Source organism: Gavia stellata, chromosome 11 (assembly GCF_030936135.1).
Source record: "Gavia stellata isolate bGavSte3 chromosome 11, bGavSte3.hap2, whole genome shotgun sequence".
Classification (NCBI taxonomy): domain Eukaryota; kingdom Metazoa; phylum Chordata; class Aves; order Gaviiformes; family Gaviidae; genus Gavia; species Gavia stellata.
In genome coordinates, this window is record NC_082604.1 from 19,552,048 (window position 1) to 19,577,076 (window position 25,029).

The following is a 25,029-nucleotide window of genomic DNA, read 5'->3' on the forward strand; positions in this document are numbered from 1 at the left end:
CACAAAGCCCCCCGGTCCCAGGCATCTCCTCACCGCGGGGCCCGCCCCGCCGCCATGCCCAGGGCGGCCGTTACCGCGGCAACGCCGGACACTCTCACCACCCCCTCAGCCTCTTGTCCGGCACAGAGGTAACGGATTAGGCCGCTGACCAATGAAGAGGCGGCAGGCGGGCACGTGGCGCACGCACCACCAATCCGCCGCCGCCCGCCGGAGCAGGGAAGGGACAGGTCCCAGCGGGCCCCGCGGCGGGCGGGCCCCGCCCGCGGCCGGATCGGGAGGGGGTGGCGGCCGCTCCCGCGCTGAGGGGAGAGAAGTCAGCGGAGGCCGCGGGATTGATGGGCCCGGGCGGTACCCCGTACTCAGGAACACCTGGGAGAAACTGGAAGTTCTCCTGCTCAGAGCTGGAGGCGGAGAGCTTAGCGGTCACCTGAACAGCTCTTAGAGGCTGAGGAAAACGAAAAGGAACTTATTTTCATGAGGGTGATGACAGAGAAACTGGCAGAGAAATTGTTGACCCTCACAAAGTGGTTTCCCGAGATAATGGCAAAGATCACACCTTCGGATAGTTTATCACTGAGTAATTCCCCACGGGCTGAACCAACAAAGGAAATGTGGCGCTTCTCATACTTCAATAACTACTACTGCCTAGTGAAATAGAAAAGAAAAAATGCATTTAAAACACTGACTTTCTATAACCAAAGCACAACAATGACAAAGGAAAGAAATACAGAAATACAAGGCCCCTTGCAGGCCGCCCTTCACTAAACCACTGCTAGTTCCAAGGTCCTTGGGCGGCATCAAGGCCACTTTCTTCTTCCTATTTGGGCCTTTTATGTTAGTGTTTCTCAAGAAGTTCAAGTGTGGTCAAGTAAGCAGGCTCAGCCAGCGTCAGAGGACATGATGTTTACCAAAAAAGCTGTGTTTCACACTCACCTATAATGATGGGGTTTAGTCTAAGGGTTATGTCACCTGGTGCTTGGGTAGAGAGGTTGTCTTAACGAGAGAGATCCACAGAAAACACTGGTCTGATTCGTTCGTCAGAAATGAATGCAGAAATCCTCCTCTCAAACCTCCTCCTTAGCAGAATGGAAATACTCACAGGTAACTGCAGTAGCTATCCGACCACTGACCGATCCAGAAAGACGTTCTCTGCCCCTTGCTTATGCCCATTGTACAGACACAAGGCTTCTCCCCCTGATACAGCAAATTTAATCAACATGCTAGACTTCTCACGTTCGAGTTTTGACCCTTTCAGGAGCAAAGGAAACATTGCCGTCAGTAAGAATAAGGACCCCTCTTGTCTATGGCTCATGCAAGAGAGCTGCAGCTGCACAGGCTGCAAGTGAGCTGACACAGGAGAGGTCTGTTCGGGGAGGGAAAGGGAAAAAAAAAAAGACCTCTGTCTCAGGAACAGTGAGGCTCTCATCGGCGTGATTTCACCCTTGATGCTTTCTTTAGGAAACAGCGATCATAGATCACAACTGCATAAATTCCATTAGATGGCAGATTATAGAAAGCAGTATGAATGTTGAGGTCTAACTGTAAATACAGTAGATCCGACCTGGAACAGTGAACTAGTTAAACGCGTAACTATTTATTTATCATGTTATTAGAGGGAAAGCGATGGACATTATCTTGGTCTCTAAGACATCTAATATGCTTTCCTTGCCTCCACTGCAAAGTTGGCAATGGGCAAATTCATCCATTACGCAGCTGGTGATGTTTTTTTCTATTAACTCCAAACTCTTTGGAACAAAAGCAGCAGAGAATTTTCTCTGTTGCCTCTTGGCAACCCTGCTGGATTAAAATATTCCTGAAGACAGAAACACAAGTCTATTTAGACAGAAAGTCTTCAAGAGAATATTTTAAGACAAAATGGCACTTTTTTGTCAATGTTTCTCAGTGCACTTTACGTAGGTGCTTCCTATTTCCTTCTAAAAGAGGAAAGCAGACATCCAGAGGCAGAGTCCAGTTGCTATGGCAATTTAAACAGTTAAAAGGGATTTGCGTCCAGTTAAACAGCCAGCTCATTTCCATGTGAATGAAGACTATCCTTTGACAGAGTAGTATTTGATATTTTCATGATCATTTTCCAGTTTTGGGGTTTCATCAACCTCATGTTTGCTTTTGTCTCCAACTCCAGATGGTTCAAGGACAGGGAGACGGTAAAAGCGATCAAGCAATGGTGGTTGGGCCCAACGTTTGTATCTGTTTCTGCAAACTCTGACACACAGAAGTTGTTCAAATTGCACAGGGGAGCTCTTCCCATTCTTTGGATCCCGATAGCAGGCTTAGGAAGGCGCAGGCTTAGTCCCTGCAGTACCACTAGGCTGATAGTGGTCGGAGTTGTGTCAGAGGAACAGCACAGAATGTCATTTTGCTTAAGAGAGATGTTGGAAGGGGTATTTGGGGCTTATGCTCAGAAGAGCATGGTATGGAAGAAGTCTCTGACGGTTTTCATCAGCCAGCCAGAAGCAGCCTGGTATCACAGTGCTCTCTTCAGCTACTGGGAAGACAGGCTCAGTCTTCTTCCAGAAACACACAGTGGCTTGGCCTGAGGAAGACTCCCTCTGCTAGACAAAGATCTCCCTCATTACCTCAAGCACACCCGGAGGTAGAGCACAGCTCCAAACTTCCATGCTGGCTACCACAGCACACAAAACAAGGTGGTACATGACATCAGGATTAAAACCATGCACAAAGCTGATGCTTCCCTAGGTCATACACCTAGGGTCATACACCTGGCATGTCAACGTTATTGTGACTTAATCCCTGTGACACTTTCCACCAAATCATACGAGCATGAAGAATATCCCATCTCCCACCCTTCCCTATCACCTCCCACTCTTCCTTAAGACCCTGAATCTCAGTAAGTATGCTTTTGGAAAAGTGTCCAATGCTCTGCAAAACCCATTAATGCCATTTCTTACATTTTAGAGAGAAACTTGTCTCTAGCATATTAGAACATCCTCCTTGTGGGGCACAAAGCACGCTGTATGTTCAACGTAATCCTAATTCTCTTGACAAGAAATCAGAGGTATAAGACTTAAGTTTTGCAGTGCAGAAGGTGCATGCACATAGAGGAAGAGTGAGAGGAAGTGTTCACTCAGGGTCAATCATTCAATGCAACCAGTTGGTCTCCTTCTGTATAGAGTGAAAAGTCACCTTCAGAGTATGGAATAGCTTTTCTCTAAACTCCTTTATCTATAAAAGAAAAGGTTGCCATGTCCATGTAAGACATGCTCTAACTGGTGCCCAAATTACTACTCTAATTAATGAAAAAACAGGTTAAATGCACAATATTAATAAAAAATTCTTTTTAAGTTGGTGCAGAATACACAGCAGCATTTGAGGTAATTTTTGAGAAACAGTGTGCAGTTTCCACTTTAAAAGGATGCTGAAACATCATGCTCCACACCAGAGCTAAATACATGAAGTGTGGAAGACATACCTTGCAGCAAGAGACCAAACAACTCAATCTGTTTTCTTTAAGAGGTACTTACATGGGAAGGAGGTTAGTAACAGTAAGCAGTTTATGTTTCGCAAACAAAGCAGTAGCTTGGAGAGCTGGAAGCTGAAACTAGACAAATTCAAACTAGAAATTAGGTATGCAGTTTTAGGAGTGTATGCAATCAAAAGCGAGAACAACTTACCTGGGGTTTCAACAAATGCAGTGTCATTTAAATTGGGTCCTCCCAACAGAAGAATAATTCTGTGTCTCAGAGGATAGTGGCTAGATGAATCTCACCCTGTGATTTCTACTGTGGTTTCTTTTATACACAGAGTCTGATATTGTGGTCATAATGACTTTAAGCTTTTACCAATCTATAGTAAGAAGTGTGAAAACAAGTGTCATGTGATTTACAAGTGTTGACTGTATTGCGTTGTTTTATCTTTGGACAAACACAAACAGGGAAAACAGACTGAAGGGCACTTGACCTAAGTGAATTGTGCAGTATATGTGCTTAGTATGTATGTACAGAAGGTCCTGTGTTATCCGAAAAAGGCAAGGGCCAAGGTCACTGCAGTGCAAGAACATGAGAAAATTTTGGTTACATCAGAATGTTTGGGATGCTTGCTAGAATTGTTCTCGGTTAATGGAGTGCATGGTTAGGATGTTGCAATGTATCATGACAGCAAAATTACTGATACAAGCTTAACAGAGTAATAGGTGTAGCTAACAAGAATTATACTTAACGTATCAATCAACGTGGCTATGAAATGCTAAAAAATGAAGTTAGTAATACTCCATTTTATTAAAGGGTTTGGCTCTTCAGAGCTTTTCCACAAGTAGTATTTCTAGATCCCATCTTGCCCTGCTCAAGGCTACAATGAGATAAAGTAACAGCCTTCATTTTCAAAATAAAGATAACCCTATCTCTTGGCATCTGCTTAAATAAAACCAATTTCCTGTACTAATCTTACTTTAACAGATCAGAAATGAAGGTACCAAAAGATAAAGCAAATAAATAGTTTCTATTTAATCTCAGTCTAATTTGCCTGTCAATGTGAAGTCTACTACAAATCAAGACAGAAAGTAGCCTGAAGCATTGATTTATTTTGTGTCAACAGAAGGAAGGCTTATCTCCACAAACATGCTGCCAATTTTTTGTCTCTTCAAAAAAGAAAAAAGAAAAAAAAGCACTCCTTGCTCGCAGGAGGAGCAAAAGTACCTGAAGAAGGACCCATGGAATACTTTCAACAAACCTTGCTCTGCTTCTGTGTTTCAGAGAACAAGTCTGATGAAAATAGCCATCTGATGGGATGTCACAGAGATGAGAGCAGAAGCACTGAGATCCCATGTTCTTTAATCAGGAAATGGTCTGTTAGGTTCGGCCAGCATTTCCCTGCTCTGATGCATGTATATGCAAACACACAGCTGATCCAATGTATTTCAGTCAGCTGTAGTAACAATAGATAATATTTACTTTTGATTATTTGCTTTTGCCACCTCTCCAAATTCTTGCTGTGCAGCTTTTAAATAGCTTCCAAACTCTCTCTATGCTGCACTCCAGAAAAGGACAAAACAAAGACAATGTACCAAGTTAGCTCTTCCACACATCTGTAGCAGGGACACTGAAAAACTGCCCAAAAGGCTAAACTTGTCACAAAGCTTAGTTTAATCTGACAATCATCATAAGGCATCCATGTAAATTAAAAATTCCCACCAGGGTCACATACATTCTCCCACAAAATAAAACATGTTAAAACGGAGGCCTGGGATTCCAAAAGATGCTAGTGGTTACTGGTCTTGGCCAGGCTGCCGCTGCTGGCAGTGGGGTCCAGGAGACGCAGCACCAGCAGCAGCAACTCAGGAAGTGGAAAGTCAGCTTGCACAAATCTCTTTCAATAGAACGACAAATAAAAAGGAAAGAGATTTGTACAGAAAACATCATTCTCCATCCTTTCTGGGAAAACAGAATGAAAAAGATAATCCCATTCAAGGAGCAAAGAGCAGAGCTCAAGTTCTGAAGCCCAACAATGCTGATGGCACATTTTGAAAACTAATGAAGCACTACGGAGGCCTGAGTTTATTATTGCTTTATCCCAGTTCAGCCCAGGCTAAGGCTACGGTGAAGTCCAAATTAGTTTAAAGCCAGAAAATGCAGATCCAGTAACAGCACCTAAGTCCCCATCCACACATGGGTGTAAACAGATTCTTTTGGTGAAAAAAAAAAAAAAAAAAAAAAATCCTGAATTTCCCCTCTTCCTGTGCTATGCAGATCCCCATAGCAGGGCTAAAATTTGCCCTGAAGTATATAAAGGATTCTCTCTCACATCTCCTTTAGCTGAGCATCTTCCAAATGCTTCACCTTTTATTCAAACGAGTCCTCTATTCTGGTGATACATCAGCTCAGGAGATGCTTCCTGGAAGCTCACCGAGAGGCACACAGCTACCCACACCTTAAAAAGAATGCGGCACAGAGTCTATAAACCGTCACCTGTACTCTGTAATACCCAACGATGCTTTGCCCTCAGCTTCCTGAGACCAAACGGCGCAGGCAGCAGAGAGCATCTCCCCATCTTGCATGCCTGGCCAATGATCAAGAGAAATAGCATGCTGTGTAAATGAAATGGCATCTTACCACCACCACCAGCCAGAAAACAGACTTGGGTAAAGCGGGGCTTAAAAATTTCACATCAAGAAAGAGGGTGCTTCCCTCAGACTATCGTATGACAGGGCAACTGTTATTCAGGAAAACATTATTCAAGGCAGTAAAATTTTAGCATGGATATCTCCATGGTTGACTTACAGGCCCAACATATGCTAGGGATCTTTTAAAAAATTAAATTAAATGTCCTGTTAATTCTTCCAAAAGGACAGACTAGAAGACACCCAGTGCATCTGATGAATGCACATGCTACACATCCTAACACACTAACAAAAGTTGCAGCTAGACTTGTCAAAACAGTTAAAAAGATTTAGGCATCCAGCTTGTACCAGAATTGATGGCATTTGGGCACCTAAATTTAACTTTTTTGAAAATTTGAGCCTACACATTTCTTTATTGCTTGTCCCATTGAGTGCAAAGGGAAAACTGAGGGTAGGGTTAACTACAGAAGGATTTCAAATCCATCATAAGGTTTCCCTGCTCCTTTATATATATATTTTTATATATATATATAAAAAGCATTATTATTATTTAGCCACCTGGGGGCAAGGAGGAACAGGAGCTATTTAAAATTAGTTTCTAAATTAAGCATCAGTCCCCTACCTCCCAAATCACATTACCTCTGTCACAGTAAGGAGCATAACATGAAAATGTGTTTGCTGCCACTGACAATTCCTGAGTGTCTCCTTTGCAGAATTTTAGCCCAAATATCAGGACAATGGCAGCTTGACACATGCACTCCCCAGCAACATACACACAGCAAGTAGGACATGCCTCAGTGGCCTCAGACAAAAAAAAGAAAAAAGAAAAAAAAACCCAAACCACCAGCCAACAAACTTGGAGAAACCACCCAGAAGAGCCTCAGGAAAGAGAACTATCCACTTTCCATGGAGAAGCAACTGCCCAGGAGTCCCTGCCCAGTACATACGGAATCAAAATATCCATCCCACAGCTGAAGGAGAGCTCTGAAACCTGGCAGTGTCACACGCTGCATACTTGAAGGCACATTTGCTTTGTGTTTTGGGAGAGAAATCCAGTTACAACAACACACTGCAGCTGCAGGGCTGAGGGAAAGGAGGCGACACTTGGGATCTTTCCTCTGTTCCTGTCCCCATTTTCAAGCTTCATGGCTGGCATGAGCTGGTGGTCTAAGCAGACACATTAACATCCCTGAGTGAAATGGCACCATTTGTGGCCTCTGAGACTTTGTCCTCAAGCACCATTGCTGGTGTGTCTGTAGTGACTGCTGTAGTGTCTATGGCAGGAAGTGGATTCAAGCCCTGTGACAAGATCTGTTGGATGGTTTTCCGCAAATTGGGGTGCAGCTGGTTTTGGGTCTGGTAAAAAATTTCTAAGGCAAAAGACTTGAGGGTGCCAGTGCAAAGGTCCTCATAAAGTGGAATTGTGTACATCCGAGACATCTGCAAAAAAAGGAAAACTGGATAATATCACTTCAATAAAAGTCACAAAGTTCAGCTCTTCTACAGCTACACTCCAACAGCCCTGAATGACTTCGGATTGGAGACAAGCAACACATTTCTTCAAAAGACAGCCAAGTCTATTCTAAATAAGTTTAACACATAGATTTTTATGAATGATAATAAAAAAACCATCTGGTCTCTAAGACTGAGCTATTGCCACAACTAACAGAACTATTTTTAAAAGGCCAAGGAGAAGAGGCCACAGCAAACACATGCATTAACCTTTTGCTCCTGCACAGTAAAAACTACTGAAAGGAATTCAATGAGCTCTAGCCTTGCTTGAAGTGTAAATATTCAAACAGTCACATGATTTATTAGTGTAAAAATTTCTGGTCTGGAAAAGCCAGGGCTGCTACAAAGCAACACAAAAAATGCACCGGGCAGAGCTGGGACAAGAGTATTGAGTTAGGCTAGAAAAGCACAGATTATCCGTAGGCATTTCAAATTACATCTGCCCATTCCTCCCCACCCGCTAGCAGGTGAGCCATGCTCGGCCCCTTTGCAACACACCTGGTCTACACTTGGCCAGGAAGCAGAAGTTCCAAGGTCTTTCACGTCGCATGTCTCATGCACATGTCTCATGCACTGAGAGGTGCAGTGATTTTAATCCAGCAGTTAGTACCTGGTTTTCCAAGAAGCGACGGACTTTGTAAAGGTCTGGATAATAGTCATTTCGGACTACAATCTGCAACCAGCGGATACGGATTTCTGCATTCATGGAGTCCAGCTGAGAGGAGTAACATTCCGAAAGCTTTTTTATCACCTCTGAAGAGAGCACACACATAGAAAAAAAACTATGACCTATTTTGTCAAGTTTGAGGGTCATCACAGAATCATGAATCATAAAATCACAGAATCATAGAATGGTTTGGGTTGGAAAGGACTTTTGAAGATCATCTAGTCCAACCCCTCTGCCATGGGCAGGAACATGTCTCACTAGATCAGGTTGCTGACCTGACCTGACTTTACATGAATGATAAGGTCAATGAGGGTTGGGGCTCTTTAGAATTCAATTCATTCTTCCAGGAATACTTTTCTACTATCCTGATAGAGTACTCACCATGTGGCAGTGGTGACCCATCCAGCAATCTGTCCAAGAAAAGCACTGTTTGGAACGTTCTCCATTTAGTGAGGTCAACACTGCTGGCAGCAGCAGCAGAGTCCAGAGGCTCTGTGGTCCAGAGTTGGAAGAGAGTCTCCACTGGTCTGGTCAGACTGGATCCCTGAGATAAGTCTGGCTCAGCTAACGGAGGTCCTGTAGCATTGAGCCAACGTTCAAACTCCAGTCCTGGAATGAGGAGCACCAAAAAGGTCGAGCAGGAGTGTCTGCAGGTGACTTGGCTGCCTCAAGGTTCAGGACTGCTTCTAGCACAGTTAAGAGAGGTTCTAACAATAGCAAATCAGACCAACCTATAGTTATAGTGACATAACAGTCTTAGCAGTCTCATGAGGCTACCCTACGCTACATCTGAAAGAGTGCCAACAACACCTTTGCCAAATTTAACCATGAGTTTTCTAGAGCTTAACATTACAGTGAGTAAGTACAAGAAACACATGTGCTCTTAAGACAGCCAGGCTTACAAGTATCTATGATCAAACTATGTTCTATTATAAGATTTTTTGTACGTGCATTTCTCTCAGAATTTTGAGGAAGACTGAAGAATACGGGGAAAATCTGCTTCATTAAAAAAAAAACAAAGGAGGTGAGAGGGCTGACTAAGCCCCTCCTACCCACCAGCAAGAACAAGGAATTTTATATTTATTTATATAATCAATAAAACCAAAAAAGTTTCTCCACAAGCAGCAGAGCTAGCAGAGCCTGGTTTCCAACAGAGCTCTTCCTCTTGACCCTTTACCACCCCAGCACTTTCCTAACTCTTGACAATACCTCCTGTTCCACACCATTTACCCTAAAACTCCTCTCTCCTGCATCTCCTGAATATTAGCCAGGCAAAATTTAGCCCGTGCTATGGTTAAGTCATTAGCCAACCAATGGGCCAAATAAAACATACAACTGCTGAGCTCATGCTGCAGCTTTTCCCGCAGTAGGATCACTCAGCTGCATCTCTCCACAGGCAGTTTCCACAAAGCCTGTAGGAACCTAGTATCCGTAAGAGCTGTAGTCCGCTGCCGGTCTGGTTTAAACTGACCAATGAGTTCAATAATTACTTGCAAGGATGGACACATGGCAGGATAACATTACTCTCATTTCTTTAAGCAAATGGGCTAATAAGCACCTAGATTATACATCTTTCATAAATCCACCAACAGCTATAAATAGGGGATATAAGGGAGAGTGAAACATTATGGAAGAGATTTTATATGCATGGATAGGACCTTGGGAAAAGTTACAGTTCTCAAACCATGCTTTCTGTAATTAAAATAGATGAAATGTGTGTTCAGCTTTTCCTTGCATTTGAACATGTGTAAGTCTCACATGCACTGATCATTCTGTCTGCAGTGTGAAACATCAGTTAATGAGAAAGTTAACTGAGGGCCACTCAGCTGATTAATGCCAAAATTGTCAGCAATTTAAGATGCTCTCATTCCCCAGCATGGAGGCAGTAACAATAAATCACCACAACCATTTCTATCATGAACATCTGGCTGTTGCCGAAGGGTTTTGTTTGCCTTAGCATTTTCTTATGCATCCTCCAAGCCAAACGCAAAATTTATCATACACATTTTCTACAATGTTTACAGTTAACGAAGTAAACTTCACACCTGCTTTGCTCTCAACACATTGCTCTTTCAGCTCTGGAAAAAAATTCAGGAAGGAATCCAGAAGATCTTGAGCCACGACACTGGTAAATTTGTACTTCTCAATGTAGGCCTGAAACAGTAAAAAGGAAAAATTATGGTTAGGAGAAAGACAGCTTCCTTTCAATGAACAACCACTGCATACAATAGAAAAATAGAGATGGAAGAGTGAGAACAAATATTTGGAAGGGTGAGTGGGAGGTTAAAAAAAAAAAAAAAAGAAGCCTCCAGAAAAAATGTTCATTCCCCTCCCCACAAATGAGGAAAGCACTGTAACAAGAGAAACATTGGGTAGCTGCAAAGACACTGACAAGTCGACAGCTGACATAATTTTCTATAGGTTTTGCAAATGTGCTCCAAGACACCAAACCTGCCCCAATGTAGGAAACCATGCCCTTTGTCACCCTGGCTATAAAAACCACAAGCTATTACTGTTTAGTAGTGAACGAAGTCACATCATTCCAGTCATAGATAATCTACTGGAACAGCTTTCTAATTATTTGGAGCACAGAACAAGGGGTAACAAAAATACACTACTACTCTGTACTTGGCACCACAGAATCTGAGATGAAAGAAGAGCACATTCAATTAAGATAAATCTCAAGAAAAACCTGTCACATGTAGAAAGAATCATTTGGGATGACAGTCAGGCCCACACCATTCTTCCATCTCAGACACATTTGCATTCAACTTTACCCCATCAATTAGCCACAGTGACAAAAACTGAAAAAAAAAAAAAAAGCAGCTCTAAATCTCAAGAAATATGCATGCTTATTCACACTTACTCTTAGGAAGGAGTCAAAGTGTCTTGGGTCACCACAGAGCTGGGACAGGTAGTAAACAAAGCAGTAGCCTTTCTCATAGGTGAAGAGGTTCATTAAATTACTAGGATTTACACCTGAAAGGAGAAGACAACAATGTTATAGGACACTGTAATGAGGACACTCATTTCCAACCCTTCTAAGTATACAGACCCCTTACAAATCACCAAGTCAAGATGTAGTGACTTAAAAACAAAACAAGCCTGTTGTCAGTACATCTAATTTAGTGCAGTAAATTAAATGGAAGCAGTCCAAACATGCAGGCTGAAAAAATAAATTTAAAAAAAAATCATTGTAAGCCAAGTATTAACTCCCTATGGAACAAGTCACTTCAAATTCCAGGTGTGTTTTCAGTGACTTCAAATTTGGAGACAAATGCTTTTTTTTTTTTTCCAGTGCCAAACTCAGGGAATTGCCATACCACAAGTTTGTCAAGATATCAATATAAGGTAATCACTACTTGTTCCTTTTTTGAGACTTCTAACACATGCTTTTCCATTCCATTTGGTTCCAATATCAACTCCACTTGCATTTTAGGTTATTTTAAATATCATCTAGATTGAAGACTGCTTCACACCTCCAATGGTGATGACAGAACTAGAGAACTATCAATGAAGAAGATACACGATGCTGGAGTGGAGATGTGCATCTAGCTCCGGGGATGACCAAACAGCCTCTGCGTAGCTCACTCAAGAGGAGAGCAAGTACATATGTTTATCTGTATGCTTATGCATACATAAGTAATTCTTACATGAACACATAAAAAGAGGAACATTTAATAGCACAGGATTTTATTTGATGTTTCCAAATACTTTCATTACAAACTACTTTATTTTACATATTCAGAAGCTCAAAACCACACAGCTTTCAAGGCAGTTTTTCACACTCTGTTTCTGCCCAGTGAGTCTGTTCTGTTCTTAAACAGAACAACATTTATAAAAATGAGTTAGCAAACTTTGAAGAAAATGTCAAGGCAAGTTTCCTTACTTATTTTTAGACTGGTTTACAAACCAGTATTTCTTTTTTCTTTCTTTTATAAATGATATGTAAAAATTAGTCTTTTTTGGTCTATATTCCAGCATCAATATATAGAAATTTTGTGTACAGCAGCTTCAGACAAAAGCAATACCTGGCTCCAGTTTAACCTGAAGCTTGCTGACTGGGTTGTCTTCTCCAAGGAGCTTCATCTGTCTGTGGAGAGCATCAAGGCGGAATGCAGTCTCCAAACATGTGAAGGCAGCTCCTACCCCAGAAAGAAACATACTAGTTGTGGGAAAATGACTAGCAAAATCTGACCTGTGCAGAACTAGCACAAATACAAAATAAAAGCTACTGAAGGTGTAGAAGACAGAATGACAGTAACATAATGGCAGAGAAACTTGAGTGCAAAAAATCCTTGCAATTTGTAATGAAAGCCAGAACCTAAAACAGTGCATTTACTCATTCTGATTAAGCAGCAGGCTGAACTGAAAAACAAAGCAGCATGGAAAATATGCTGAAGTTTACATCACTGGCATCATCTTATCAGTTCTTGCAAGATAAGCAGAGCAGCATTGGAATAAGTGTTGCACAGGTAACTTTCAAGGAGCAATCAACTGCTACAAAAAAGTAATGTCACTGATAGAATAGCAGACACACAATTCCATATTCAGTGCCAAGGACATTACTAAGTGAATGTCACCTCTTGGGTGACAACAGAAAAGAATTAGATTTCGTTGGTATATTACAGATCCTGTGGATCTTTTTTAAGCTTTATCTAGCATCCTACTCATATCGTATCATACAGTTTTCACCTTCCACTCGTTAGGACTTCTTTTCCAGCCACAACTGGGTAGGCTACTTTCTCTTCTATCTAACTGCAATGTAGAGCATTCCATGCTTTCAAGCCAAACTAGCTGTATTACACTTGTAAGTCAAGAGATCTTTCCTATGCCCTTGCAGATGTAAAAAGCTATGGAAAACTGATTTTCAGATTCAGAAGATACTTAACATCCAGCATTAGTAACACTTTAGCTTTCTTTGCTAAGTCTTCAACGATAGAGCTTGTTACATAGATACAATCTCAGAGTCTCGATGTACCTACACAGGAATCTGCAATAAGCAAAATGATAATTAAGAACTAGGATACATTTGGAAGATAGAACCACCTGTACTGGCAGAGAAAGGGGCAGATGTGCTTCGCAGGGGAAAGCAAGAACCAGGATAGCTAGTGTTAAGGGCAATTACTTCTAGCTACAGAGAGAAGGATTAAGCAAGATCTAAGAGGTGTGGTAGTCCGTGGACTCCAATTTCTGTAAACAATGTCATTACAAAGATGCCTTTTTATTAACAGCAGAAGATACTCCAGAAATCAAGTCAGAAATGGCAATATTTAGATCAGAGGTTTGTCTTAGAGACAAAACAGAATGCAAAAAGAGCATACTAAAGAATGGCACAGGGAAAAGCATATCTTAGTTTCCTGAACAATTGCTTCTGGAAACAACCAGTTCTAAATTTCAAGAGAACAGACCAAAATCCGCAAGAATCTTGTCCTATGTCAGAGGGACAATCTAAGAGGGGATAGAGAACAGGTTAGTATCTTCTGACCTATTCGTACCACTGCCATGTATAATATAATGTGACAGTCCTAACCACTGAGAATTACTCCACATAAAACAGCTTTCAAAGATATATAATATACATTGTAACATCTCCATATATGCTCAGAGCACTTCTTTCCCTAAACTTCATTATCATCAGCTCATCTCCAAAAAAATATACATGAATAAAAACAAAGGCATCCTTCTACACACTCTCACTGCCAAAATTTTCAAGAATTTTTCCAAGATTGTTTACAGTGGACGCATGAGAATACACGTTACAGGCTTTTAAGAACGTAACAGGACAAACTAGAGAAGTGTATGTTCCCATTATTCACTTCAGTAAAAAAAACAATTAAACTGAAAAGCAATAGGAATGATTTACTATTTTTATATTCTAAAGACAGTATCATACAACTGACCTGTGAAATTCACTGATATAAGCAAAGGCAGGGCTGAAAAATTCTACAGGAAGCCTCAAGCAGATAAACAGACAGCTATGTAGATGTGTACATTCTTTTTCTAAGTGCTATTGCCATCATTCTTTCCAACAGTAGGTAGCTACTAACTGATCAGGATTAGAAAGGTACTTGTTCAGAGGACAGTTATTTCACAATGTAACCATGATAAGATTTCTTACATCTTTCTCTGAAGCATCCTCTGCTCACCTTGCTCTGACATATGAACACCTGCCTGGTACCCAACAGTAGTTCCAAAGTTCCTGCAAATGTCCTTACACCGCTGTGCTAACACACCTCACTCAAAGCTCCTATTACCGTATCAGGTACTGATTCCACCCAAAGCCAAGACAATGTCAGACTCTAAGCATCTAAGAAGTTCAATGCAAAGTTTGGCATCATGTGTGTTCCAGAAATAAAAAAAGAAAACCAGTTCCCTACAGACTTTTGAGCTCCCAAGGCAAATAGTCTATGCAACCAACTCTCAATTATTCATTAGACACATCATAAGGAGATCATGCATCATTTCTGCAACCATACCATAGGTCTCAGTGGTAATTCGGCGCTGTGCATATGTGGCTAGCCCCTCGCTCAGCCACATCTCCTCCCATGTAGCATTGGTGACCGCGTTTCCAAACCAGCTGTGGGCAACTTCATGAATGACGTCAATGATCAAAAACTCATCGCTCTCCAGAATGGAAGAGATGATGAAGGTCAGGCATGGGTTTTCCATGGCAACAATAGGGAAGGATGGAGGAAGAAAAACAATGTCATATCTAAAATTAAGGGGAGAGAAGAAAGAAGAGAGGAGAAAGGAGATAGGTAAATTAACAGCTATTTCAAAAGACGCACACAGTAACTTTTTTTTTTTCTTTAGGGAAGGGTCTTCTGAGACTTTTTTGTGACTTCAGGAACAAACTTTTTAGACCAGTGGTGCCTAATTCTTCTGATCAGGGGATCACAGAGTTTCTTCTGTTGGCCAAGGAGCTGCTCACGTTTGGACGTAAAGACTAGACAGTCTTTTCATGTGCAGCAGATCCAGCACTTCCCAGAAGCATCATGCTCCCTTCAAACTCATCACAAGTTGTATATGTGAGAGCAAGAACCACTAAGCTTACTCTACATACACTAGCACATACACAGTGTTGAGTCCCCAGAGGCTCCCAGGAAAGAGAGAGGCTGGAAAACTATCGAATGAATTAATTGATTTGGTGCAGCCGCAGTGTCAGCAAAATTACTCTAGTCTGTCTGCTTCAGAATGTAACAATACTATTTGTTTTTGTTTTCTAAATTTCTCCACCAATGATCAGCACTGGCACACAGGGCCCTGTTCTCAGATTGTTTCAAGCAACATTTTGTAAGTTAACAACAACAACACATTCTTCCTGCTTACATTTAGCAAAGAAATATAGGAAGCCTTTGTAAACATTTTCTGCCATCCACAGAATGAAAGCATTCTCTCAAAAACATTCTCTTTAAATATATAGTCAAGCTTAACTTCAGAAACTATTAATGTTTGGTTTAGGGAGTAGGACTCTCAATCAGTCTGTACTGAGTCAAGTTTTCAGCATCCTCAGGCATACCACAATAAATATATCATACATCAAGTACCATATGTAAAAATAAATAATAAGTAAAACTGCCATACATTTTAAATGGTATCCAGCCCAATGTTGGACTTGCATCACAAAACACTACAGTATGAAAAACCTTCACTCCCCAGGGAAGATCCACTGTTTAGAAACCTCCAGTTCTGCCCACCACACCAGGCAAAGCACCACCACGCCTCCATGGTCCTCTCTGCCACTTGCAGAAAGAGAACTCCGGAGTTTGTTTCCAGCTACTACAGTGCTGCCAGTTGAGAGCCTCATTTGTCCTGCTATTGCTAGTCTAGGGAGAAAGCATGGTAATTGCTCAAGATTGCTTTATTTTGTTCCCATTACACATTCCTGGGAGACTTACTAAACTCACCTTCCCCATATATATGGGCCATACAGACTCTCTGCAGCAGTCAGCCAGCGTTCAACCACGCCAGAAAGCTTGCTGATGGCTGTTGGCAGCAGGCAAGGCTCTGCCCACACTCTGCTCCTGTCAGAAAACAGAAAACATCAGGTGATACTTCAGCAAACTGAATTATCTCTTCGAAAAAATAGCCTGACTTCTCACCACGCTTCCATGCATGGTAACAATGCTAAGAGGTCCCATATCAGACTGAGGCCTTCTTTAGGCTAACACTCAAAGGATACATGACAAAAAATAATCAAAGATCACTTAAATCGCCTTAAGCCAACAAGGCAAGTAGCTGTGATGACTACAGGGAACAATAAGCAACATTTATAAAAGAGGAAAGTATCTTTGCCAGTGCAGTGCCATGCAGTTCTTTACACCCAACTAAACCTCAAACTCTGAACGCTCACAGCTCATGGGCCCAACTGTTTCCTTATCCATGACTCAAAGTATTTACCACTAATAACTTGAAGCACTGCACAGAGACACAAAAAGCAGATCAACTCACTGCAAATCTTACCTTGGACCTATGTCTGCATGTATAAGGTCTCCTGCCACCAGGGCCACTAGGTAGGCAGGAACTGGATATTCCATGTAAAACTGATATACACCTTCCTCTTCTAAGTAGGTACTTTGGGTGGCACTCATCAACACCTGTATGCCTGCTGGAGCCTGGAAGACCAACATCATACACATCAACTCACTAGATGACCACAGCTGAATGACTACACCACTCTTTGGTTTTTTTCATCTATGCCTAAGGGGATATATGTTAAAAACAATCATTTAGATAACACAAAATGCAAGATTTCTGTGGGGTTTTTATACCACAATCTACCCAGCCCATGAAAACATACTTCTCCTACATTGCATGGGTTCTTATGCCAGCTGCTCCAAAAGTGCCCACATATCAAATTATATCTACACAAAATGCAACATTATTTGATGTTCCTTTCATAAAAATGTTGGGTTTTTTCCTTTTAAGAATTGATAAAATACAGTTGAGCATTATCATCAATAACCACCACTGGAAGTGACCAGCCAAATTCTCTCTTTCATATTACCCACTTCATGGTTACTCTTTCAGCGTTGAGTATGGGGAAGGCAAGACCCAAGCGTGATAGGAAACAGAGTGGCCTTTGTGGCAGTACCCTGATTCTGTTCCAAGAACCAGAATGGGATCTAAGAAATCCAGTATTTTTTATAACACTAAATGTCAGAATGAGTATTTTATATCATATGTACATACACAATGTAACTATGCTTTCAGAAGTTAACAGCAGCTAAGTACTCCATGAATCATTTATATCCATTTGGTCACTTACCTTGACAGTAGCTGAATAGGTACATTTCACTGCTGGTGTGTCAAAGCAGGGGAAGAAAGACCGGTTACACACTGAGTGGCCCTGCGTGAAGACAAACGGCTTGGCATTGCCATATGTCAGTTCTGGATCCAGCCACCAGATCTGTTGAAATACGATGTGAAGGAGAGGTGAGGGAAAGGGACAAAATCACAAGGATAAACTGCCAAAAAACCAAAACCTGAAATCAAGAGGATTGTGAAGGAGGAGCTGTTTGGCTCCCCGGACACATACCTAGCACAGGGCATATTTCCATTTCTAACAATACATCTTTCTACTCCTGTTTGTTTGCCGTGACTACTCAGAGTAATTTCTCACTGTCTGAACACTGAGTGGTGCCACCCAACACAGCGTCTTCCAGCCACTCCCTATTTCTGTTGTTATTAACCAAGCAAATCGATACAAGTCCCTAACAAACATCCACAAAATCATCTTCTCAGAGGGAGTACTCTGAATAGCTTCATGTTTTTAATTCAACATGAACAGGAATAGTAGGAGTCAGGTAGGGCAAGCTGGGGAGAAAAAAAAAAAAACAACAAAAAAAAAAAAACCCAAAAAAGACCAAACCCACAAACCAAAAAACCCTGAGTCTGAACAGTGTACACAACATTATCTCTGACCCTGACACTGTCCTGCTGGCTGAAGCATCAAACATTTTGACACCATGCAAAAAAGTCAGTATATGTAAGAAACATCTGGTCAATGACACTGGAGGCCTCTTTTTACAGAGCAGATAAGGAGATTCTGGGTGGTCACAAGAAAAAAACCCCAACAAAAACCACCACTGAGCACGTAAATTTTCAGTATCAAACAGCAAAAAAATCATGAGTCAGACCCTCAGCAAATAATTAGAACAGATTAAGAATAATACGAAAAAGTGCAGTTATTTGCCTCTTTGGTTTTTCTGTTTCAAATGTAATGTTTATGCTTTCACAGGCTCCCTGCCTCCAACTTCGAAGTGTAGGAACAATTTTAAATAAGGATTTTCTTGTAATCCTAGAACTCTGGAGCTGAACTTTTACGGAAAATATCAAATATTGCGAAACTTGCAATAAAGTTGGAACCACTGGAAGTCTTGGGAACAGTCAAGCACAAGGAGTGAAACTTCTGAGTTTGCTGAATTCTTAGATCAAAACAATCAATAAATCTGGATTCAGTGAACAGCAGTTACTGCAGACACTAGTTCAGTTCTGGTCCTCAAGAGAAAGCAATGAAATACTTACAGCAGAGAAGCCTGGGTACTATGCCTGCTCTGGATTTAACGACGTATCACAATTCTGCCTCCTAGTTAACCTCTCTGTGTTCTGGAAGTCAAAGTTTTCTCTCTCTCCCTCTGTCCTAGAAGGTTATTCTTTGTTACCCTCTTCCCTTGCCTTTAGACCCTTTTCCTCAGATGCCAGCGTGCTCCTCTCCTAAATCATCCACTTCAGCAGAACCCCTGAGGATCAGTGAAAGGTAAGGAAAGGAAACTTACTGTCCACAGCTTTCAGTTATTCATATAGAGCTTCACACCTCCACTGGCAAATGGGTTCTTTTTAGGTGGGAGGCATTACAAAATTAAAAAACTTTATCTAGAAGTAAAACTAATCTCAGAACAGCATTCTTACCTTGAAATTTGTTTTAAGATTACCCTCTTCTGTTTCAAGCCTATTGGGCCAGAAACATGCTTAAACCATGACTTCTGACGAACCTTGCCTCACTTACACCATGAGGGATAAGGCTATGCGTTTATTCAAATACACGTGCTGCATTTCTGCGTATGACTGGCCAAATCCCCAGGTCACAGCTGAGGTGTACTACATAGCTACAGATTTCTACTCCATGGATACCTGCATTTCATGGCAATGCATATCTTCTCTGCGATGTGACATTGTGGAACTGTAGACAGCTATTGTGGAAGGCATTTGGAGATAAACGCCTCCTTAAAACCCACAGTTTGAAACAAATAGCTTCCCCCCAGAACACACATTCACATAAAAGGCAACTGCTATGTTTTAATCCAGGGTAGTAGTTTTCTAATGATCCAGGAAGGAGGCTCAGAAATAAAGTTTTTAAAGATCTGCCCCAATGCCAACTTAAAAACACTCCTCTGATCAGTGGCTTTGTGCTCATATCACAAAAAGTCTGACTTACAATCTGTATCTTTGGCCCTGCTGAAGAGACTCACCTGCAGAAGGTTCTGTTTCCTTTGCTTTTTGAGAGACAGAAAAGGCTAACAAAGAAAACAGAGAGATAAGACACCGCCAGACCTAAGTTGCAACACTAGAGTAGGAAGGAAAAAGCATTGACAGACGATCTCTTTAGAGCAGAAAGATAAGGGGAAGTTCTCCCTGACCAGCGCAGGAAGAAAACATAAGCAGGAAGCAAAGGGGAACTGAGAAGTTGATTCTTGTTTATAAGAAACTCCATAAATTAAGGACAATTTCTTTTCAACCAATCCCCCTTTATTTGGCATGTGCTTGAACTTAAATGAAGCACCAGCCCCAAAGGCCAAGAGGGAAAAAACACTTGCAGACGATGAAGTATTTTGTTCCCCTTTTTCCTAAATGTCTGCAGCTACATGGCAAGCCTCTGTCTCTCTTTCCAGATGCACTTGGAACAATGATGAAAGTTATCCTGAAACAATATAAATAGATCTGTTATATAAATAGATCAGGCTATGCTGCCGGACAGAGGCAGGACTATGGACTGGGGAAAATGAGTATTAGCAGCATCCCAGAAAGGAGTGCAGGGAGCAGGGTACTGCTGGGGGCAGGGGGTACGCAGAAGTACACAGGGACAGAGCAGTATTTGGGGCCATATCATCAGCTCTACATCCAAATCCCTCCTGTGCTCCCCTTCGGAAATATACATGACATCATCATAACGCTCATCATTTTTATCTAGTTTTTCATGTATACAGGAGAGCTGTTTCACACATTAAAGCTGTTCTATGATGCATTTCAAGTAAAAAAACCTGCTGCTTAATTCCTTTGCTGAACAGAGGCTTTGGACAGTCCAGGTTTCCCCCTGCCCACATACTGCAAAGAAGCTCACACTTTATAAGGCATCTGCCAAAAATATATTTTTTATTGACTTAGATTATAATCTTTTACCCAAATCCAGCAAATGACAAAGGCAATTAGCTAAGGCTCTTTCAATTTTAAATCTCTCCATGTTTCTACCTGCATTATTGATGAAGCTCCCAAGAAGGCTGCAAAACCACAGCTTCTGTTCTAGACAAACAACAGGCAGCTCCACCTGATGACGAAGTAAACCGCACATCCAAGATGCAGAGGACGTGACAGGAGCAAGGCACACCTGGACAGAAAGTCCCTCTAGGAGGACTGAGGAATCAGGACAAATCTAACAGAACGATGGGGAGGTTTCCAGCACTGCAAAAAGGGTGATCCTTTTTGCTATCATTTTTTATACCAGAACACAGAGCAGGGTTTGCATGTAAGGTTGTCATGGAAAGAAAATAGCACTGGTGTTAAATGTGCGCTGCCAAATCAGAAGCGTGACACAGTGGGTAAGAGACAGATGCAGATTTTTCTCCCTGGGGAGGGAGGAAAAAAAAGTCTTATGAAAGAGTATTTGTAGGACAAAGAAGTAAGGGGTGAGGGAAAAGAAGGGGAGGAAGAGCAGGACTACTGTCACTGACACACCTGCTCAGTGTGTGCCTTCAGCCCACACCATGAGAGATACGCAATTTTTATGACAGTCTTGCTTCTGAAGTGAATGGGTGATGTACCGAGCATATGGTTTCCTAACAGCACAGGGAGCTGGAATGCTCTGTGAAAGGCAGATTTAATCTCTCAGCTGTCTCTCAATGTCCATCAAACAACCAAAGATCTTGGCTCCTTCCTCCACATCAGAAATAATGGGACAGTCGAATAACATATCCAGATGGCTCAAACCAAGTATATATCAAGACAACAGGTTTCCAATTTTAAACAGACTACTATCTTTGCTGCTGATTTTATTGCCAACACGTCTGTGCTGCACTGTAACATGAATTTACTGTTTATAGGTCCCAAAAGTATGCTAAGGGTCCCACAGAAAATAAATCCTGACCTAAAAAGATTATATTCAGAGAAAGGCTAAAGAAAATGTATCTTCTAGAAGAGAGAGGTCTGACACTGTCAAGTTGCTTCACTTATGCAGAGAAAAGGGACTGCGAGGAAATGTACCAGACATGAGTACAAAGCAGTTCACCCTTATACACACATGAGTTACTCATCCCTATTAAAATGCAATGCTAGGCTGAAAAACAGCAATGACAGATCGCACTGCAATAGCACGAAATGACTTTGGATCCAAAAAAAATAGTGCAGCGTACTGAACATGAAGGGCTAGAACAGGTGCTACTTGAGGACAAATATTTTGCCAGCCAAAATCTACAATAGCGAGCGAGGAAACATGGTACAATTTATGTCAGCGAGCACGCCTGCTTCTACTTCCCAGTATCACTTGAAAAGGGCAGTGCATGCCCCTGACACTAACCATCAATAATCTTTTGACACTAGTCCTTGTAGCTTCATTTCAGCTGAAGCAGTACACGCCATTAGAGGTACAATAAAGACTTAAAAAGACAGGATGAAGAATAGCTAGCTCACGTCTGGTCCAGGGGAAGCAAGACAAAGAGCAGAGGGAATGGAAAAAATGCCCTACTCTCAGCATCCTCAAACGTGTAACATTCACACTGGCTTGTGTGCAGGGCCGAGGAGGCAACATGTTAACGCAAGGTGAGACTAAGTGAACATCACATCAATCAGTGCCCTGCACCTTCCAGTGGTTTTCAGGTAATTTCTAAAGCCGAGTCTCAGATCGGTATTCTGTTACATCTGAGATCATTTCTCCACAGACACAGCAGGCCAGTCTGCCCCTTTGGCAACAGGGCTAGCAAAACCCAGGAGAAAGCACAGGCTAGCCTAAAATAAAACGACTTGTTCAAGAGGAGGAAAAGTATGTTACAGTGTGCTTTGGAAGGTATGGCCCAGCCAGACTGAGAATGATTATAGGGCACACAGCAACACCAAATGAACTTTAAAGCCTTCCCACCATAAACAAGGCACAGTGTGGACCAAAGAAACAGGTTTCTTAATAAAATCTTGGGGGGGGGGAGAACAGAATCTTCTGAACACACTGTGGGAACTGAAACACATCTCCCATGTACCTCTTCAGTGCAGAAAAACTACAGCAGAGTATCGTACAAGGAAATACTAAAACCAGGAGCTCCGGAGGTGAAAAGGAACAATATCCTCACTTACAAGTGGATCTGAATTTTAAAAGTGCCAGAATTTCACCTCGTTTTTGCACTTTTAGGGAAGGATCAGCATGTTAAAAGGTCACCATGTAACAAAAGGAAATTCTGTCAATAAAAATCTTCATGTGGTGCTCACTATTCTGAATGAGCCAATGCATTAAGACTATCTAGATCATCCTGAGGATGAAGTTACTTTTGTGAGCTTCAATGTAGTATTAAGACAGAAAAAGATCCAGCAAACTCATTCTATTCAGCAACACTTCTCTTTCATAGGGAAAGGCCTAATACATACTTGCCATTGGGTTATTTTGCATGAAACCGACACGTTCAATTCCTATTCTTGTTAAATGCATTGTAATAGTCAAATAGATCCACACATTTACTGCTTTTGACCAATGCAATGGCAATACTAAACCAGCAGGCTGAGAGTTGATTCCATTAGGCAAGACAGAGGCGCCAAAGTTGCAAGACTCTCAAAAAAAACATTCCTTTTGCAACCAGATTCATGAACCACATGATGAAAATCACGTTAGTTTAATTCCCAACCTGAACAGACTATACAGTAACAAAAAGAACTGTTGTTCCAGTGATAACTTTATATTTTCACTATCACCACTTCTTAAAAACGCAAGATCTGCTAGACAGCACCTAAAAAGCCAGGAACCAAGTGCTTCCAAATACCAGGGGTTAAAAAGAAGTGACAGAATTGACAAAGCATCTCACTACTGAAGCAGGCTAATCCACACAGACACGGAAGCACCTCCTCTCACGGCCACATCGAAATGGGTGGGTTTGGGCCATATCTCATCCTTTTTTCCAGCAGACAACTTGTAGGAATATGCAGAATCTCCTCCCGCTCTTCTCAAAGCCCCTGACCATGGCTCATTGGAACACCAACCTAGGTGCGCAAGGCCTGATTTTGTAAGCCCCTGGCAAAACCCACAGGGAAACTCCTGTATTTGCGGATTACGTAACCTGTCCTGAAGAGTTCAGTCGAAGCAGGAGTTTTCAAATCTTCACGCTCCTCGCCAACAACTGCAACGCCCTTAAAGGACGAAAGACTTTAAAATGACCGTGATGGGGGATGAAGAGCCTTGGGGGCCGCGGCGGTGGGGGCAGGAAGGAGGGCTCGGTGGCAGCAGGCAGGGGACTGGCACCGCCGAGTGCTCCTGCGGGCCCGGGACAGACGCTGCTGGCAGGCAGGCAGGCAGGCGGCTGTCAGGCGAGGAAGGAAGAGGCAGCGGAGGGACGGGGACATAAAAGGAGGGGCTGACGGTGAAGCATCTCCCGCTGCCTTTGCTGCGGGCCCAGGGCGCTTCCCCGACGGTCAGTTACAGCAGGAGGAAACGCGTGAGAACGGCGCGGGCGGCACGGGAGGGCTCCGCCACCGCCCCGGGACTCGGTTTCCTATTTTACCTCCCCACCTCCGCCCCGCTGCCCCTCCCCGGGTCCCGCCGCGGCGCGGTACTCACGGCGGGGCCGTCGGCCGTGGTGTAGCGGACGATGATCTGGAAGGGCTGGTGCGGCTGGAGGGCGGCGGGCAGCGAGACGGTGAGGGACGAGCCGTAGTCGGTGAAAGGGTCCACCCTGAAGCCGAGCGGGCAGGCGGCGCAGGGCGTCTGGGCGAAGACGGGCAGCGGCGGCGGCGGCTCGGCGGCGGCGGGCGGGGGGCTGGCGGGCGGCTCCCCCGGGGGGGCGGCGGAGGAGGGCAGCGGGCCGGCGGCGATGCAGGGCGCCGAGAGGAAGGTGGCGGTGGAGGGCGGGCTGGCGGCGCAGGGCGGCGCGCAGGGCGGCGGCGGCGACGGCGGCGGGCAGGGCGGCGGGGGCAGCGGGGCCGGGGCGGCGGCGGCGACCTCGGCGGGCGAGAAGGCGAAGGAGCAGGGCGCTTCCCCCGCCGCGGCGCGGCGGTAGGCGGCCGAGAGGACGCGCAGGGCCGGGTGGACGTCCAGCACCAGGGCGCGGGGCTGCGGCCGCAGGGCGCAGAGCTCCAGCACCAGGCAGCCCGCCAGCGCCCGCGCCTCGGGCCGCAGCTCCAGCCCCAGGTGCAGGTGGCGGAGGCTGAAGAGCTGCGAGCTGGAGGCCGACGCCACGTCCGGCGGCGGCTCGGGAGGCGGCGGCGGGGCCGGCGGCGCCTCCGGCCCGGCCGCGGACCCCTTGCGGCAGCAGCACAGGCCGGGCGGCCGCGGTGCCGGAGCCGCCAT

General features: G+C 43.3%; 1 protein-coding gene across 1 annotated transcript; it reads right to left on the reverse strand.

The window, feature by feature from the left end:
• Window positions 1-5,679: 5,679 nt before the first annotated feature.
• Window positions 5,680-25,029, reverse strand: RNPEPL1 (arginyl aminopeptidase like 1). The gene is made up of 11 exons (XM_059822599.1): window positions 24,301-25,029; window positions 17,545-17,685; window positions 16,740-16,891; window positions 16,184-16,300; window positions 14,753-14,988; window positions 12,305-12,418; window positions 11,140-11,252; window positions 10,319-10,427; window positions 8,655-8,882; window positions 8,217-8,359; window positions 5,680-7,534 (listed from the first exon to the last, which is right to left on the reverse strand). Exons 1-11 carry the CDS (start codon window positions 25,027-25,029, stop codon window positions 7,262-7,264), a joined length of 2,355 nt encoding a protein of 784 aa, XP_059678582.1. The 3' UTR covers window positions 5,680-7,261.